At 42.8% G+C, this 19,340-nt stretch overlaps 2 protein-coding genes across 6 annotated transcripts in view; one reads left to right on the top strand and one right to left on the bottom strand.

Moving 5' to 3' along the window:
- arhgef19 (Rho guanine nucleotide exchange factor (GEF) 19) overlaps positions 1 to 19,340 on the top strand; it is a 66,212-nt gene that overhangs the window by 42,719 nt on the left and 4,153 nt on the right. For all 5 annotated transcript variants that reach the window (XM_084332859.1, XM_084332857.1, XM_084332856.1 and 2 more), the window contains 11 exons: positions 5,256 to 5,735; positions 6,067 to 6,199; positions 6,322 to 6,407; positions 7,205 to 7,461; positions 9,671 to 9,831; positions 10,410 to 10,562; positions 11,297 to 11,426; positions 11,899 to 11,973; positions 12,107 to 12,196; positions 12,319 to 12,482; positions 13,414 to 13,572. In XM_084332859.1, coding sequence (XP_084188985.1) covers positions 5,256 to 5,735; positions 6,067 to 6,199; positions 6,322 to 6,407; positions 7,205 to 7,461; positions 9,671 to 9,831; positions 10,410 to 10,562; positions 11,297 to 11,426; positions 11,899 to 11,973; positions 12,107 to 12,196; positions 12,319 to 12,482; positions 13,414 to 13,572 — 1,888 coding nt within the window. The remainder of the gene's footprint in view (positions 1 to 5,255; positions 5,736 to 6,066; positions 6,200 to 6,321; positions 6,408 to 7,204; positions 7,462 to 9,670; positions 9,832 to 10,409; positions 10,563 to 11,296; positions 11,427 to 11,898; positions 11,974 to 12,106; positions 12,197 to 12,318; positions 12,483 to 13,413; positions 13,573 to 19,340) is intronic.
- Positions 15,044 to 19,340, bottom strand: part of LOC311243582 (putative pleckstrin homology domain-containing family N member 1) — a 41,496-nt gene continuing 37,199 nt past the window's right edge. Inside the window, exon 12 of the mRNA XM_084332862.1 lies at positions 15,044 to 15,213. Within this exon, the coding sequence (XP_084188988.1) occupies positions 15,202 to 15,213 (12 nt within the window). The 3' untranslated portion in view covers positions 15,044 to 15,201. The remainder of the gene's footprint in view (positions 15,214 to 19,340) is intronic.

Genomic DNA, 19,340 nt, shown 5'->3' with positions numbered 1-19,340 from the left:
ATAGTTGATCTGCCGTTTCAAAAATGCATTCAAAAGGTAGGCGAGACTGCCACCTATCGGGATTCGATCGTCATCACAGTTTTACAAAATCCATACAGAAGGTCAAGGGGACTGTCTAGTATCATAATAATAAATAAAAAAACATAAAACGAGTATACTCGTTTTTGGCATTCAATGCATGGCCGCCAAAAACGAGTATACTAGTTTTTGGCAGTCAATGAGTTAGGTTCAAGTATGGAAATAATTTTTATTTAAATGTTTGGGACCAAAAAAGTTAGGTAAAGAATGGGACACACTTTATGTAGATGTGGACTTACTGTCATTTGACATATTGTGACAAAAAAAGATTGGCTTTTCGATTGATATGGCCTAGTTTATCAAATCAAATCAAATTTATTTGTAAGGCCCGACAACACGCGTTAATGGCCCCATGGGCCGGGCACGTGTTCTTAACCTCTTAACAGGCGCCCCCAAAATTGGCCATTTTAGTTTTAGTTTTTGAGGACTGCATACTTTTTTTGCAAACCAAAATACTATACTTTATACTTATACCACATGCATGAGCCTGGTCTCTTTTGAAAGATGACATTCTGAAGTTTCTGATACAATAAGGAAAACTCACCTTTAGTGCTAATGAAATAGAGTAACATAGGTCTGAACTTGAGTTGTAAAAAAAACCTTTTTCTGTAGTAGTTAGTATTCCAGAAGTAGTATTTCCCCAGAATGGCTGGAGGCTTAAAAAAAGTCTTATGTAGTACATGTCCAAATTTCATAAAGATCCGTTCAGAAATGAGTGATTAGGGGTGATTTTGGTAAACTGTGTACAAAAGAAAACGCACTTTTCTCATAGACTTCAATTCAAGAGAATTCAATTCTCTTCCTGTTTTCGCTTGTGACTTCTCACCTAGATCCCTGATTCGTACATCCCCAGATGGGGTATCATTGGAAAGCCACACTCATTGGCTACAACCCTGTCCAATCATTTTCGAAATCGCCAAATGATTGACGGAACTAGAGCCCCAAGAGTCGGGAGTGGTATTTGCGCAATACCGTGTACTTTGCGCAAGCCTCAAATATCGGCATGTAACTCGAGAACCGCTGAACGGATTTTGTCACCTGAAAGGGCTATCGACAGGCAACAAATGGGTCTTTAATTCGATATATATATTGTATTACCAAATATACACATCCGAGCCACTAGTGGTCGCCAACGTGCCGGTGGGCAAATCGTTCCCCTAGAGCATAGGTGTCAAACTCATGGCCCGCGGGCCAAATGCGGCCCGCCACGTCATTTGATGTGGCCCCCCAAGAGCTCTGGGGGATTTTTTTTTTTTTTTTTTTTATAAACATTAATCTTGGGTTAAAAAATAGCGGCGTTAAAATAATTGTGGGTTAATGCGTTAATAAAGCTTTAACTTTGACAGCCTTAGTTATTACACATTCTTACACATACATGTATGTTGAACATCTGAGGTATTGATGAAGTAACAAAGGAAAAAAGCCAAAAGCACTTACTCCTCAGACATTCTTTGACAATTTTACAGCCCAAAATACAAAAAAGATCCAGGCGGAATAGTCAGATGCAAACTGGCTGTGTGACATAACCGAGCATCTCGCTCAATTGAATAAGAAGCTGTAGGGACGCAAACAAGTCCCACCCAAAACTTGAGTACAGTTACAGTTGTGTGTTCATGCAGACACATAATAGCAATTTCATTACGAATTGAAAATGGGGGACCCTGATGTAAACAAGTCGAAAGTCTTTCTCTGGTCTGCATCCCCAATTGTGTGTATTGAGCTGTACTGTACCCATTCTGCAATCTGTTAATTAAAGTTAATTAAACTATCTTCCATTAGTTGGGTGTATGGCCTCTGCAAGGTTGTGTGCAGCCATTTGTTTTTGTAACATCTGCTACATCTGTCCCACGTGTTCTTTGCAGCTCAGTTGTTAGTTCTGCCCCTCTTGACTGTGACAAAAAGGTTTTGAACAAACTTAATGTCATAGCTTGTATTTGATGATCTTCTTCTTTGTTATTTACTTGAATGGTTTGATCATTGATTAATGGAGTAATATGGGGTTCTGATAAACTAAAATTATTTGTTAAAATAACATAAGCTAACATATATTTTTACATCTATGCAAATGCATATGCAAATGCATATGCATAAATAATAAATACAGAAACAACATGTTTAACAATATGTAAATGAGTAGCTACATTTATATTACATTACATTAACATTTATACGGTCTTTGGCCCTTTGAGGGCAACCATAATGCTGATGTGGCCCTCTGTGAAAATGAGTTTGACACCCCTGCCCTAGAGGGCCCACATGTGGGCCCTTGCAGCACAAGTCAAAAAGAAACATCACAATAAATCAAGAACTAAACAAAAACACCATGAAGTCCAAAGCATTTTAAATAAATTAAATAAATGAATGCAACACTCGCAGACATACCCCATGCAAAGGTAAGGAAAAACTCACTAAAACCTAGCAATAGGAAAAAATGCACCAAAGGCAATGTGGAGGAGAGAACTGAACATAGCAACTGAACATTTATCACTTCACACTGAGCTCCAACTAAAATCTTTAAATCCAATCAAGAAATTAAGGTCTGGAAAAAGTATCGAATGTTATAATGGAAAATTCAGTGTGTAAGAAAGGGTTCCTTAACCCTTTGGGTGCCGTTCACGTAGTTCAACGTTTCTGTCGCCCGACGGTTGAGTGCCGGAAAGGTAGAACTACGTTTTTCTCATGGTATTTCTTTTATTCGCTATTGCCATTCATATTCAGCGGGGCACCTTGTGCATACTGTTCTGAGTGTGTCTGAGCTGGCAGACAGTCTTATACCGCCCTCTAACGCCTTCGGCCGCTATTGCACTCCATTAGAAACAGTGTAGTTTATTTTCTCTACCGAGCTGCGGTGTGGGGGTGGGTCCTAAACACTCCGGCAAAACATGCGCTTGTAGGGATGGCTTGGACAACTGACCCCGCCCGCCCGTTCATGTGCAATACCCAATAACGTCGGAGACAGGATCGCTGTGGATAACTGGAATGGCAATCAGATAATTGGATTTTTTTTTGCATTACATCAGAGACCAGGTAAGGACTCTATATATAAAATTTTGCGTTGATCTGATATTTTTTTCTACCGCGATTGAAGCTGTGTGTGTGTGCGGTTTACCGTTGGTGGCAAGAGGGGGGGGGGGGGGGGGGGGGCGCCGGTCTAAACCACATTGCATGGGTGCATGAGGAAGGATAATAACGATAATCCAGCGTTGATTTCAGGAAGATTCGATAATCAGGCGAAAAATGACAACGTGATAAGTGAATTACACAAAAGCGCCATTATCGCGTCTTTTTCCTGGAATTACTCAGAAGCACCCAAACTATATTCATATTCAAAACGGTATAAAATGGAAATGTACGGATGAAAAATGTATCTGTTTTTTGCACGTTGACTGGAAGCAACTCACTGACAATCGACGCGTTATTAGACCCATAGCTATAATATAAAATATAGGTTTAGCTCTACAAACTACAACTACATTTACATGGGGTTAATGGACGGCAAAGCCAGATGCACTTCCCGGAAGGGGCGTGGCACTCAATGTGTTAAAGGAACACGCCAACATTATCGTAAATGCACTTACTGTCCTCTCCAGAGTCAAACAAGAAGATAGATACCAATTTCCTCTCTGTGTTCAGTAGAAAGCTATCTGACTACAAGCTAGCCTAGCTTAGATGAATGGAATACTATGAATGGAAGTGGAAATGGACCAGCTAGCCTAGCTTTTGGCCAAAAACACCTCTCCCGGAGTTTTTGTAGTGGTCAGTATCTGCTTCCATTAATTTGTGCTAAGGTACACTAGCATTTAGTAGAAAGCTGGATAGCTTTCTACTGAATGCACAGAGAGGAATTTGGTATATATCTTCAGTAAGCGCATTCCCCATAATGTTGGTGTTCCTGTAAGCTATGGGTCTAAACCCAAATGGGTTGTGGGCCGGTTTCTGACAGTTCCCCATGAATGAATGAATGAATGAATGAATGAATGAATGAATGAATGAATGAATGAATGAATGAATGAAAACTTTATTTAACAGATTGCAGAATGGGTACAATACAGTACGGCTCAATACACACAATTGTTAAGGGGATGCAGACCAGAGAAAGACGTTTGTCTTGTTTACATCAGGGTCCCCCATTTTCAATTCATAGTGACATTTATGACATACACAACATACATGGCATCATGACATTTATGGCATAGGGACATACATGACATACAGGTATATAGTACTGTTACATTTGTGACATATATGATATGCAAATATACAGTACTGTTACCCATAGATCCTGACAGAGAGTATATACATATGATGGGGAGAGAATATATACATACGGTGGGGAGGAGACTGTCTATTAGGAGGGGGTGGGGGGGTTTGGACATTTACGGTGGTCAGTTTTGAATTGCAGCCTCCCGTAGGTGCTCTTTTAGAACGGTTTTGAATGTGGGTAGGGATTCACATTCCTTTACAGCTTTGGGTAGGGCGTTCCACATTGATGTGGCATAATTGCTAAACGTGTTTAGTCCCTTGTTTGAGCCGAATCTGGGTTTAACATGATTTGCGGTGTTGTGGTTGTGGTATTCACTGACCTTTGGGAAGTATTTTGACATGTACATGGGTACCTTAGTCGTATAGTGTATCTTGTAGACCAGGCCCATTGCAAGTTGCTGTACTCTGTCGTCTACTCTAAGCCATCCTAGGTAGTCAAAGTTATCCCATTGGATAAGAGTACTAGTATGTTTTAATGTGACTACAGTAGGTCCCAGGGTGAGATTATTTACAAGGTCTCACCGACTTTTAAGGGGCAACAGAGTCCGAAAGGTTATAGAAGCAGGCTTGTGAGCGGCTGGTCACCGGTTTCGATCCCCCTGGAAAAATCTGTGTGGGGAAGTGAATGAATAACGCTCTCCACTCCCTCAATACTGTTGAAGTGCCCTTGAGCAAGGCACTTAACTCCCAATTGCTCCAGTGGAGCTGCTCAGTGGCCAGCAGAATGAGACTGTGGTTGTACTGGGCAGCTCCCAGGTGTGAATGCGTGGAACTGTATGAGTGTGGAGCAGGGCGTCACTGAAAAAGAGCATCCATGGTCAGTGTCTACCCTGGGTAAACAAAGGGAAAAAATAAGCCCTTGCTGTAATTTTATGTTCTTCTCTTCTGTTATAAGTTATTCTCTTGTTTTCCAGGACGAAAGATGCGTGTGTATTCCCCAGACAGCCTGAGCGACGAGTCTCTCAGCAGTCCGATTCTGGATGCCGACTGCATCTTTCCAGGACCCTTTCCAGCTTTTGTGGAGGAGGACCTCAATGGACTATCTTCCTTTGAAGAAGTATCGAGTCCTTCATCCACAGGGGGTGCTGTAGACCACCCAAAGACACTGACTTTATCAGCAGAAGAACGACTGCATATAACTGAAGACCAATTACCAGGGATGGGAGAGGACTGTGGGGTTGTAGAGACTTCGACTGCAGCTGGGGGGAGCTCTTTAGCTCGCTCTCGTCCAGGGGACCAAGAGCGCCGGCGCTTCTCGGCTTCAGAGCTAATATCCAGACTGCAGCTGTCCCAGAGAAAGAACTCCTTTACCCTGAAGCTGGGGAAATCGCTGTCCGCCCGCTGTGCCTCCAGGGAAAGGCAGAGCTCCAGCAGCCTAAGCCCCAATCCTGACTGTGAGTAGCTTTAGGGAATAGCACCAATATGCTGGTGACAAGTTCCTCCAAAGTGACCCCACAGTTAGATAAAAGCAGCCCAAATAATTACCCTATAGCACACCGGCTAATCCCAAATTAGCTACCTCAGGCAACTTCTGGTAGGTTGCGTGAGGAGTCCCAAAAAGCAACAGTTGGACACATCAAATTCAAAGTACATCCAATTACTAGCTCAAAGGACATCAGACACTCAGCCATTGGTTCTAATAAAGTATCTGCTAAGCACTTTATAATACATGCTGCTTCCCCCCATGCATCTCCCTTCTCCGCTATCTGCTTTTCTCCACCCTAGCTAAGTCCAGCTCTAGGCACCGCAGCTCAGGGGGTTCTAGTGACAGTGGCCCCCACAGCCCTGTTGGACTTCCGCCACTGCTGCCCACCAGTGATAGTAGCATGCCACTACATCGTTGGAGCACTAAACTTGGGTAAATATTCACTGAAAGCTAAAATAGTGATTGTCACAAGGAAACTCACAAAGGTGTTTGTTGATGTCTCACATTAGACATTAACAATTGAACTGCTGCTGTTCAACACCTCTTCCCTACAGAATGAGAAAGAAATCTATAGAGGAAGACTGGGTCACACCTCCCAATGTCACCAGCTCCAATCGCCTCTCACGGTTTCTACCCAGCTGTAAGTTTTTACGGAACGTTTTGTTCCTTCCACAAGTGCTTAAAGGGTACTATCATAATTTTGGAGCCCTTGCCTTATTTTCTACTTACCAATGATGTTGTCAATTGGTAGAGTCCTTTCTCAGCACAGTCCCATGCTGTTCTTCATACTGGATAGTCGCTTTTGTTAAAAGCGTCAGCTAAATGACTAAATGTAAATGTAAAAATACCCCCCAGAAGTGCTCCACGCTTCAGTCTGTATAAGCCCTGAAAAAACACTAAAACTACCCCACAGTGTACCCAAAGCTAAGAAGTTAGTTTTTGAGTATTTTAAGTGCCTTTTACAGTGGCCCCATTAACTTGACATTATTTTTGTGTCTACTGTATATAAGGAGGAACTGCATATCCTGTATGGAGCACAGCACGGACTGTGCTGAGAACGTATGCTACATCATTGATGATGAGTAGGAAATAGAACTCGGGGTCTACAATTCTGAACTTACCCTTTAAGTATTTTAGCCATTTCTCTATTTGATATTCTTGGCGAAATCACCTTCAGATGATTCAAGGAAACATGTCGCACTCTTCTTGACTCCTGTTCATTCATTAGCAGTGGCTAAATTTGTTTTGTTAGGCTATTACCAGCAAACCATTTCAGTTTCTCTTACCTCTTAGATGACCCTCAACCTATCATATGGAAAAAGAAAAAAAACAATAAAACAGGAATTATCCTTTTAAATCCTTAGTTTAGCTCAGTATTTATTCTCATTCCTGTCAATCACAAATTAGCTTTTGCCTGTCTGTTGCCTCTTCCTCCAGCCATTCTATACCAGGAATACAGTGATGTCGCCATCAACCGAGAGATCCAGAGGCAGCAGGGGGAGGAGCCTGGCACAGAAGAGGAGGGGCTTAGAGGAGAGGGGTCAGATGGCACACCGTCTCCGTCCAATTTGTCTCCATCCAGCTCCTTTCGTTCATCGCGGGGCTCTGCCTTCGCCCTGTGGCAGGATATCCCTGATGTCAGGAGCAGTGGGCAACTTGACAACTTCAGCAATGAGGAAAGGAAGTTACAAGAGGTAATAAACATTGATGACTGCAGGGAAATCTAGATTTTATAGTCGTTTTTGAAGGAACACGCCAACATTATGGGACATGCTGACTGGTTTAGGCTAGGCTAGGTGATCCGTATCCAATTTCTATTGAAAGCACAGAGGAAATTGGTGTCTATCTTCTTGTCTAACTCTGGAGAAGATTGTAAGCACATTTCCCATAATGTTGCTGTGTTCCCTAACCTGTTAAGCCTTAAGGTCCCCCTATAGGGGGACCCTGCTTTTCTTTATCATAAATCGATCAATAGAGACCGTATTAGATCGTATTAGATCCCCCCAATTATCATATTATCATGGGGTATCATTGGAAAGCCACACTCATTGGCTACAACCCTGTGCAAAGATTTTCGAGATCGCCAAATGATTGACGGAGCTAGAGCCCCGGGAGTCGGGGGTGGTAATGTGTACTTTTTTTTTTCTTCTTTTTTTCTTGATCTTTTTCCCCCTCCTTTTTCCTCCGATTTTCTCCCATCCCAATGTTAGTCGTTATGCCAATTCCCAATCCCCTTCCTGGTCGCTGCGCACTTACCCCCCACAGTCGGTCTGGGAGAGTGGAGGCTATCAGTATCACGTGCTTCCTCCGACACACGTCTAGCCAATCAACCGCTTCCTTTCACCTGGCAGCGCGGACTCTCACTGAGAGCTGTAACGTGTGGAAGGATCACACTACCACCCTTAGATCCTATCCGCGCTTAGCAGGCGTCCCCCCCCACCGAACTGTAGGAGTCGCTGTTTACAACGACCCGGACCCACCCCGCCAGCTTCTCCCACCCTCTAATACTGCCAATTGTATTAGTGTGAACGGCCAGCCAAGCTGGTGACAACCCCGGAGCTGTGAGCTGGATTCGAACAGGCGAATCCAGCGTGTAATGTGTACTTTTGCATACTTTGGGGCACGCCTCACATATCGGCATGTAACTCGAGAACCGCTGAACGGATTTTGTCACCTGAAAGAGCAATCGACAGGCAAAAAATAGGGATTTAATTTGATCTATATATTGTATTAAAAGAAATGCACACCCGAGCCACTAGAGGTCGGCAAAGAATCGTCCACATGTGGGCCCTTGGATGTTAAGAGGTCAATGTTTTTAAATATTTTTGTAGCCAAGAGTAAAGACCATAACCCTATCAAAAACAGTAGTCAAATTGTATATTTTCATTTTTACCGATGTTTTATGTTTTATCGGAAATACAAATTTATCGGAAAATGCTAATTATCGGAAAAACCGCAAGAAATGACTAAATCCAGATTCAACCCTGCCATTGGAAAGAGGAGCATTTCCCCTATCCATAGATGTATGATTTGGCCATAATAAGGTCAAGGTCAAGTTCAAGGTCAAATATGAATTTATAATTAAAGTCGATTATCATTGATTACTGTATCTACAAATCCTTCTGTTTAATCATCTTCCCGCGGTTCATTTGCTTAGATTTTTTTGTACACATGATCTCAATAAAGTGGTGAATGAGCTCAGCAAGCATTTTCTCGTGCCCTGTATCAATTTTTGATCATCATCATCAAAATCATAAATCATAATTAATCATAATTAATTTATTCATTACAATTTACTCAGCCTAGTAACAGACACAATATTTCTGACACTGGAAATACATACCCCCAGGTCCCTAGATGTTCCTAGATACCAAGAACATGCAAATTGACCTTGCAGAAGTGGAGCAATCTTCCATTTACTTAGGCATGTACCTTTAGGGCGAAAACGGTCTCCAGATTAAAGAAAAAAACTTCTGCTGCAAGTGCTGTCTGTGGCAAGTATAAATTGGCTACCAGTTTGTAACAAATCAGATATCGCTGCTAGCGGGACAAAACCTCATAACTCCATTACATTTTTTATTTTTTTTATATAAATCAACTCCGTATCATCCTCCATATGTGTGTGTGGGTTTTACAAAGTTTAAACAATGGGAAAGCATTAAACCGATCATCTGTCTAAACCTCCTAACTCTATTCGCCCTCAAATCTGTGTTCGTTTTTTTCATCTGCTGAAAAGTTGGGTTTTTGGAGTTATGAGGTTTTGTCCCACCAGCAGCGATATGCAGAATCCCTTTAAGTACCATTTCAGCCTAGGAGATACTATTTGATACCCCAATTGTTCCATAGCTCATACACTGTAGTTGGTTGGGTTTGACATCCTACTGTACCTCCTCTTCAATCCAGGCCAAGTTTGAGCTGGTGACCTCGGAGGCATCGTACATTCGTAGCCTGACCATCGCGGTGGACCACTTCATGTTGTCCCAGGAGCTCGGGGAGTGTCTGGGGGCCCAGGGCAAACAGTGGCTCTTCTCCAAGCTGCCCGAAGTCAAGGACGTCAGCGAGAGGTAAAGAACCATACTGATGGTGCTGATGTCTTTGTGACTCTATGCAGGGGCGTAGGTTTGATTTGAGCTTTGGTAGGGACAGATAATTTGAGTGTGAATACTGTTTTTTGAGCTACAAAGAGATCAGATGATCCTGATCACTGTTTCATTGATTAAGTAACCTCCTGAACTGATGCATTTGGCCTACAAACTGTTCTCTATTGTTGAAGAACTTCTAACTTACTTGCTGCTAATCAAAATTCCCTCTGTCGCTGATGAACTGCTCATGAGAGTGAGTAACGTGACCAATGAGTGGGCAGCTGTGACAGAGCTGGTGAAGGAGGGAGGAAAGTCCAGGTTGTTGATTGGAGATGATATGTTAGCTTGCTGATGTTCTTGATGCAGCTGTTAAACTACACTTTTGCACCAGATACAAAAGGCTCTGTTTTGCAAGACCGCAATGTTGTGAATTATAATACTAAAACTACAGTTTTCAGGGACAATTTGTATTACCGTGGCTTTGGTAGGGACATGTCCTTAGCGTCCCTATATAAAACTACACCTATGACTCTCACCTTTTCCCCTCTTATTCGTTTAAGATTCCTGCAGGATCTGGAGCGTAGGCTGGAGGAGGACATCCTGCGTTTTGACGTCTGTGACATCGTCCTGAGACACTGCTCAGCCCTGCGCAGGGTGTATCTACCTTATGTAACGAACCAGGCCTACCAAGAGCAGACGTACCAGCGCTTGCTGTGAGCAACTCCTTAATTTGTGTGTAAACTATGTTAATTTTGATGGTCATTTGAAAGAGCAATACCAGTTTGACTGTGTTTGACTACATTTTGGCACAGGTGTAATATGCATAACCCGTCAACACCGTTCGTGCTGTGGGTATTCCAGAACCATTTGCTGTTTGTTTTGGTGTTTCTTCCACTTGCAAAAATCTTTTTGGAAGGAAATGATTCATTGATAAATTTTTTGAGCAAATTATTATATCTGGAACTTAAAATGGTTCCCCTATGGAGACGAGCTGAAGACCCTTTAATAGTTCAACCTTGCACCTGGGTTTTAAGAGTGTACTTGCACTACAAAAACAGAAATGGAGTGCTCATGCAGGTACCGGATGAATAGTAACCCAGAGGGTGCTCTTTAGAAGGGAGTTGCAGATACCAAAAATACAGGAAAAACACTAAGGCAGCTCTTCTGGTAGCAAAGATATTAAAAAGCCTTTTATTACTTTGTCAGGACAAAACAAGCCCTTGCACTTGCAAGTACACTTGTACTAGCTGACTTGCAATTAGGTTCCCCTAATTAGTATACCCTATGTAGCTGAATCAGTTTTGTTCATCCTGGCATAGAAAGAAAGTATGCCAGATGGCAATTCTCCAAACCTGTGATCAGACCACACAGATATTCCGTCAGTGACAATGAACGCTCCCCTGATCCAATATATGTACGTTTATGTCTCTGAATCGTGTCGCCCCAGGCATGAGAACCCCCGCTTCCCCAGCATCCTGGCTCGTCTGGAGGAAGACCCCATCTGTCAAAGACTTCCTCTCACCTCCTTCCTAATCCTCCCGTTCCAGCGGATCACACGACTCAAAATGCTGGTGGAGGTACAATAGTGAACTTTCAGCACCCCGCCTCGTTCATGTTACAACTTGTACATTTTATTACTCTATGTTGAACTTCAATGGGATTATACCATAAGAGTTCCATTCTGACAACACGAGATGTCCATCATTTGAAAAAGCATTTAATGTACTTACTCTGGCAAAATGATCGCAGACATGAAACAACTTGTTAATGGCTGACTAAAGACTGTTTGCTTACAAAATAGTAACTATTTAGTGAATGTCATCATCTGAGATGATGAAAAATGGATAAATAAATTGTAAGAACTATTTATCTTTCAAAATGGAATTAAACTGTTCACTTGTTCTGGCCAAGCAATTTGTGGCAGCAGGTTTTTCAACAAACAGGGAACAGCTATTATCTATATTATGGTATTTATGTATTTATATGTTAACCTTATTATTGCTTCATGTTAACCATATTGCATCAACCTTTTTCTACTTTACCGTGTAGAACATCTTGAAGAGGACAACACCATGTTCTCGAGACGAGGACACAGCCACAAAAGCGTTCAATGAGCTGAAGAGGGTAACGATGCCTACTCACAATAACCAGCAGTATTAGTAGCACATACTGTATAACCACTGGTGTCATCTAGTACGGTCTGAGAGCGTGGACACAATAGTTACAACTATATTGGTATATTGTATTATCTTCACAGATCATAAAGGAATGTAATTCCAGTGTGCAATCGATGAAAAGGATGGAGGAGCTCATCCATCTCAATAAGAAGATTAACTTTGAGGGCAAGGTAATTGAACGTCTTCCTCAGACTCTTTAGGAATTCTTCATTCTTGTTCTCACGGGTGTTTATTGATCTGTACACAGTAGCCTACAGTGCAGCTCTTACTTGCACTAATCTTTCCTCTGTAGATCTTCCCTCTGATCTCCCAGTCTCGCTGGCTGGTGAAGCACGGTGAACTCTTGGAGGTAGACACGCAGACAATGACCATCTCTGGGTCAAAGCTGAAGTTACCTACCAAGCCTGTGTACCTGCACCTGTTCAACGACTGTCTCCTGCTGTCCAGGAGGAAAGAGTGAGTGAAACGGATCTATAGGATCTATAGTGTTTCGCTCAATAAGTCGTACCTGCACCTGAGGACAAAATGTTCCCTTCAATGTTGTATCTAATCAAATAATTATGTAGCTGATCTAAAATGTGACTCGTTATGTCATTTTCAATCATACCGGCCTGCAGACACATTGTATACAATTAATTAATTATTTACTCCTGATATCAAGCGAGTTATCTTCCATTGAATATCAAGTGTCCCCAAATCATGCTTTTGAGAAAATCACATTCAAAGTTACATTGCACAGGTTAATACATTAGAAGCCCATTATAAAGTGTCACCAACTATATCACCAAGACACTACTATATCTACATTCATATATATATTATAAAACCCCAGTCTGTTTTAGAATAAAAGACTTCAGACCTAAAATTATAGAATGCTTCACAAATATCCAAAACATGTAGGGGCGTGTGGGTAGTGTAGAAGTAAAAGCACTCATCTACTACCGCAGAGACACAGGTTCATTCCCTGATAGCGGTACTTCCGGTTTGGTCAGATGTTTCAACAAACACGATCGGCAGTGTTCGCGAGTGGGAAGCCGGAGAGGGTATTAGTCCTGGTTGTTGCATTAGCAACTCCTACTGATTAGTCCTCCCTGTTTAACTATCTGGGGGAGATAGTGTGAACCTCCACGTGCGTTACGCTCTCCCACTGAAAGTCCTCGCTGTCAGGTGAAAAGAAGTGACTGGCGACTCCACATGTAGGAGACATGTGGTAGTCTACACCCTCCCCAGACCGACAGAGGGTAGTGTGGCGACCAGGACCGTGATACACGTGGGGAATTGGCATAGCGACTAAATTGGGCGAGGTAGAAATTCGAATACTGTCAGATGGTCAATTTGGTTCTATAACTGACTTCTCTAATCTACTTCTTGTGTATTTTTCCTACAGCACGTTGAAGTTCATGGTGTTTGTCCATGCCAAGATCGGGGACTTGAAGGTGAAGGACCTCAGTCAGAAGCTCCAGGGCATCTCCGGCTTCATCTTCCACCTCCAGCTGTGTGAGGGCCAGCAGCTTAAACACCAGATCCTGCTCAAAGCACACACAGAGTGAGTGAGAACACGCAATCGTTACAGAACAGGCTTTCCGAACCTTGGAGGTCCCCTGATATTAAAACAGGGTCTCCCCAAGTGGCGACCCATGTAACGTGTTGTGTCGCGAAGCGGTCGACCCGGGTTCGATTCCCGGACCCGGCGTCCTTTGCCGAATGTCTTCCCCCCGCTCTGTCTCCCGTTCTTCCTCTATCTCTCTCTCTACCGGACTGCCCGGTAGAACAAACAAATAAAAAAAAATCTACCAAAAAACATCATTTTAAAACAGGATCTCTAGGAAAACTCTTTCCATCTTCGGACAACAATGGACTGTTTGAGAGACAAAAAACTTGAACCCAACAGCATGCAACCTGCCTATATATTGTTGTCACTGACCAGTCCTCCATGCTTCTGTCCCCCTGAGGATTATTTTTCATTCCTTACTGTAAACATAAGATATGGAATTAGTTGTTGGGGTCACAGGAATCCCCTGACTCTCCAATTTAATCTTGCCTGCTGAAACAGAGGTCTAGGGCCTCTACAGATGTGCTAGATAGAAGAAGAGAAGAAGAAGTCTTTATTTGTCATGCAGATAAAGGGCAATTACCAAATTAAACGTATATTTTTAACAAGGGCTTTCCTACACCTGCCATAACAAAGTTAAGAATCAGAATCAAGTTGGTTCTAAGAAAAATATCCTCCAACAAACAATTTTCACAGCCCCTGTTGTTTGGATCTTTGCCTCAGTCTTGTTCAGTAGGTGTAAGTTTGAGAAGAGATGCAATGTACAGTAATTACAATTATTCAAATGACTGTAATTGAGTGGCATTTACTCAATGGGTAGTACGGTAGTGCAGTGGTTAGCACTGTTGCCTCACAGCAAGAAGGTCTTGGGTTTGAAGGCCTTTCTGTGTGGAGTTTATGTTCTCCTTGTGTTTGTGTGGAGTTTATATGTTCTCCTCGTGTCTGTGTGGAGTTTACATGTTCTCCTCATGTTTGTGTGGAGTTTATATGTTCTCCTTGTGTCTGTGTAGAGTTTACATGTTCTCCTCATGTTTGTGTGGAGTTTATATGTTCTCCTTGTGTCTGTGTGGAGTTTACATGTTCTCCTTGTGTTTGTGTGGAGTTTACATGTTCTCCTCGTGTCTGTGTGTATTTCCTCCAGGTATTACGGTTATCACAGTTTAGTTTGGAACCCAATGTGCAGACAAAGAGAAACGGCAGACAGGTCTTGATAAAACCCCAGGGGGTATATTTAATAAGAATGGTCAGTGTCGGGGCGCCAGGGTGGCGCACCACGTACAGCACTGCGGTGCAAGACGGCCGCCCCGGGTTCGACTCACGGACCCGGCGACCTTTGCCAAATGTCTTCCCCCATCTATCCTCCCATACTTCCTCTCTCTCTCTCTGCCGGACTGCCCGGAAAAAAACAATAAAATATCTACCAAAAACATAATAATAAAAAAACTATAAAAAAAGAATGGTCAGTGTCCAGGCAGGGGTCGATACACTGGGGAGATACTCATATAGTCCAGGGTGTGTGCAGGGGCAAGAGAGTCAGACAGACGGGGGTCAGAGCAGGTACGGGATAGTCAGCCAGGCAGGGGTCAGAGCAGTTCCGTGTAAGCCAGCCAGTGTCTCCAGACTTTACCAAGCAGGCTGGGGAGAGAGGACGAGAGCACAGTTAAGCACGGTCAAAGAACATGAGGTCCAGACAGACCGAGGACATTAAATCTATACACAGAACTATACACAGATAAATCAGAACATCAAGAGAGACTTAGAGAGATGGACAGTAATGCCCTTGGACTTCAATTCAAGAATAGAGGTCATTAAAATGAACATACTATCAAGGTTACTGTACCTATTCCAGTCACTACCGATACAAATACCACAGAATCAATTCAGGGAGTGGGACAGACTGATATCGAGGTTCATATGGGCGGGGAGAAGACCACGGGTCAGATATAAAACACTACAACTACCAAAGGAAGAGGGAGGGATGGCAGTACCCAGCCTACAAGATTATTACTATGCAGCACAACTGAGAGCAGTGACGTGCTGGTGTAACAACAGATATGAGGCAAGATGGAAAGACATTGAAAAAGAAGGGGAGGGATACAAGGTACAAGCTCTGGTGGGAGATAGGGAACTATTTAAAGAAAAAGAGGGACTATTAGATCCAATCACCAAATGCACCTTGACCATATGGAACAGAGTAGTAAAAACACACAAATTGGAGAAGCAGTCAGGGGTTCTGAGATGGGTAGCACATGACAAGAGATTCAAACCAGGGAGGTTAGACCATGGATTCAGAAGGTGGGAGAGGGGGGGGGGGGGGCAACAGCGACTAGAAAACAGGGACCACTTCAGATATCTACAGGTTAGAGACTACTACAACAAAGAAATAAGGGGGGCCAAAGACGAAGAACAGAATGGAATAATCAAGATGATAGTATGGGCATACGAAGGGGGGCAAGGAAGAGTAATATCAGCAATATACCGGGCTATAATGAACAGCAAGGGACACACGACCGATTACATAAGGGAGAAATGGGAGAGAGAACTAGAGATAGAAATAACAGGGAAGGAATGGGGGAACATATGCGAGGTGCAACATTCAACAACAGGATCGAGGATATGGAAAGAGTTTGGATGGAAAAACATAATCAGATTCTTTATAACCCCAGAGCTGAAGGGAAAATATGCACCAACACAAAGAGCATGCTGGAGGATGTGTGGGAAGGAGGGGGCAAATCACACGCACATATTCTGGGGATGTCAGAAGCTGAAGGGGTATTGGGAGGAGATAGGGGAGGCAATGATCAGAATATTAGGATACGGGTTACCACAAACAGGACTGGTGCTTTACTTAGGAGACCTGACACACGAGGGAATACAAGGGGGGGACAAATATTTAATAAAGATAATGTTGATAGCGGCCAGAAAAGCAATAACGAGACTGTGGTACAAGGAAGATCCACCAACAATAGCACAATGGGTAGGAATAGTAGAGGAGATACAGGATATGGAGAGGATAACACGCATGCTGAGGCTACAGGAGGAGACATTTGAGGAAAGATGGGGAAAGTGGGAGGATTATAAGGGGAACGAGAACGACATCACAGAGGAAGAAACAAATGCAACACAAGAGGGCGAAGGGTAAAGGAGGAAAGAGGTTCAAGGAGGGTCTCTGAGCCCATGGCACACACTTCACCTTAGTCAGTACTTTTTAATTTTTTTGAGGGTATTATGATTTTTCTTTATGGTCTATGAAAAGAAATTGAAATGTAAATAAACAATGTAGGGACCGATGTTTACTTTTATTTATTATTTACGTCTTTTTTCACTTGATTTAGGGGTTATTTTCTTATAATTTTGTCTGTCAATTGTAATGTTGTAATGTTGTTGATGTTGATGTTTGTAAGTCAAAATAAAAATTTAAGTTTAAAAAAAAAAAGAACACGAGGTCCAGGCGAACAACTAGATGTATTGGAATAGAGAATACGATACGACGAGAGAGAGAGAGAGACTGAGACTGAGACTGAATCTGAGACTGAGACTGAACTAGTTACGCGCAACACTAGTCAGTCTCGGAATTGTCTCGGAATGGATTTGGGCGCTGGACTGTGGCTGCCCACTGCTCCTAAGGTTAAATGCAGAGGACACATTTCTGGTATATATAAAAATTTACTTGACAATAAAGTGTTGTGGCTGAGTAGTCGTTAACACAGCAGGAGACGTTATTTCCAATTTCAACAAGCAATTTATTTAAGGCAAGAAGTTTTAACAGAAGAGCTATGGATCAGCAGACGGTCACCACAGCTGAAGAAAAACACTCTAACCTCCCAACCCCCGTGCCCCCCAGATAATACCTTCCCAGCCCTGCCCCCACATGACAGATATGATGACGTGACATATTATATCAGATATGACATGACGTACATTAAGATGACACATAGATTTAACATCGAAGAGAGATAAAGCTGGAGTCAAGATTAAAGCAGAAAAGAACAAGATGTGATGTACTCGAAATGTCTATCTGTCCCTATCTGTCCCATACTTGAAGTTGTTTTAAGAACATCAGCCGGACTGTCGCCCTAGTGTCTTTGAGCACTGCTAGTTGACCTATATTAAACTAGTCCACCCCGTATACACATTTTCCACAACAAAAGATATTCTATTACTCATACTTTCACCCGAGTATGTTTTAGAGTACAGTGAGATCTGTTATTTACTGTAAAACACCGGCATTTTGGACTCATAATAGCTTTATTGATATTGTGACAGACTCTGGGTGTATTGAGCTGTCACCAGATTGGAATTAATAAAATGCACACGGCACAAGGTAGAAGCAAGTTTAACAGACATTTTATTGCTGTTTAGTGGAGAGGTTAGTGTAAGCGTCAGCCAGTCCGTTATCCAAGAGAATCAACGTTGTCCATTAGCGGGGATCGTACACAGGGATCGGTTCGCATACGGGCAGGGGCTGATCTGGGAGAAGAGACGTCGGGCAAGCAGGGGTAGATTCCTAAGCGGGTTCTCAGACGGTCAAAGGGTCGGGCACACAGCGGGGATCTCCTTCCAAAAACAGTCAAACACAGCATTGGGTCACGCAGACAATAATCTTCTCCTCTTCTCTCTATCTCTCCTCTTCACTTACTTCTCTCCTTCTCCTTCTCTCCACTCCCAGGTTTTGCCTTAGCTATTCCAATGATTCCTTCTCTCCGTCTCCATTTTCTATCACGGTTAATTGCACTTTGATTGAGCTCACCTGTCCCATGCACGTCTGGCACATGGGCCTTGCATCGGGGCTAATGTACCCTGTCGGGAGTCTCCTTGGACTTCCTAATATGGGCACATGCCATAGCTGTCAACATTGGGATATTAAAATAAGGGAGATTTGCCAGCGAGGGAGGGAGGGTGGATGAAGGGGGGGTTTCCCCCCCTTTGGTGGATTTTTTTGGTCAAATCAGTTGTGCAATAGTCACTTTTGGTGAGTTGTTTATATACAATTCACTTATATGACATTTAGGTATGACACAGGACTACACAAGCATTTACAGTAGTATAGAAATGTGTCAACAGACTAAAGCAGGGAACCACAATATTTTGCATACAAATTATGCTGAGCAGAATGTAATAGTTTCAAGTTCAAGTTCAAGTTTCTTTAATAGTTGTCATACAGAAGTACAGAATACTTTTATACAAAATGCTTACTGTTACGCTCCAGAGACTGTGCTAGACAAGATAAGTATGAAATAAAATAGTATAGCATGTAAAATAGAAGTAAAAATAGAGGTCACAGTGTTCAGTATAGACATATGTACAATGTTCGATGCAGAATAGAAGTAACTGAGTTACCATACAATATACAATATGAGTAGAAGTTCTTAAAGATCTTCTGACTGACTTGGAACTTCCTTAGGCGCCTGAGGAAGTAGAGGCGTTGTCGTGCCTTCTTCACAACACTGTCAATGTGTGTGGTCCATGTCAAGTCCTCGGATATGTGGGCTCCGAGGTACTTAAAACTGTTCACTCTCTCAACCGGTGCCCCGTCGATGCTGAGGGGGCTGTAGTCCTTGACCCCCGACCTCCTAAAGTCCACAATCATCTCCTTTGTTTTGCTGACGTTCAGGGAGAGGCTGTTCTCCTGGCACCATCCCGCCAGGACCTTGACCTCTTCCAGGTAGGCCCTCTCGTCGTTTGCAGAGATCAGGCCCACCACTACTGTGTCGTCAGCAAATTTGATGATTGTGTTGTTACTCCGCTGAGCCACACAGTCG

The sequence above is a fragment of the Notolepis coatsorum genome (genome assembly GCF_963971535.1).
Source record: "Notolepis coatsorum genome assembly, chromosome: 17".
NCBI classification, from domain to species: Eukaryota; Metazoa; Chordata; class Actinopteri; order Aulopiformes; family Paralepididae; genus Notolepis; species Notolepis coatsorum.
This window is presented reverse-complemented; position numbering and strand designations above follow the sequence as displayed.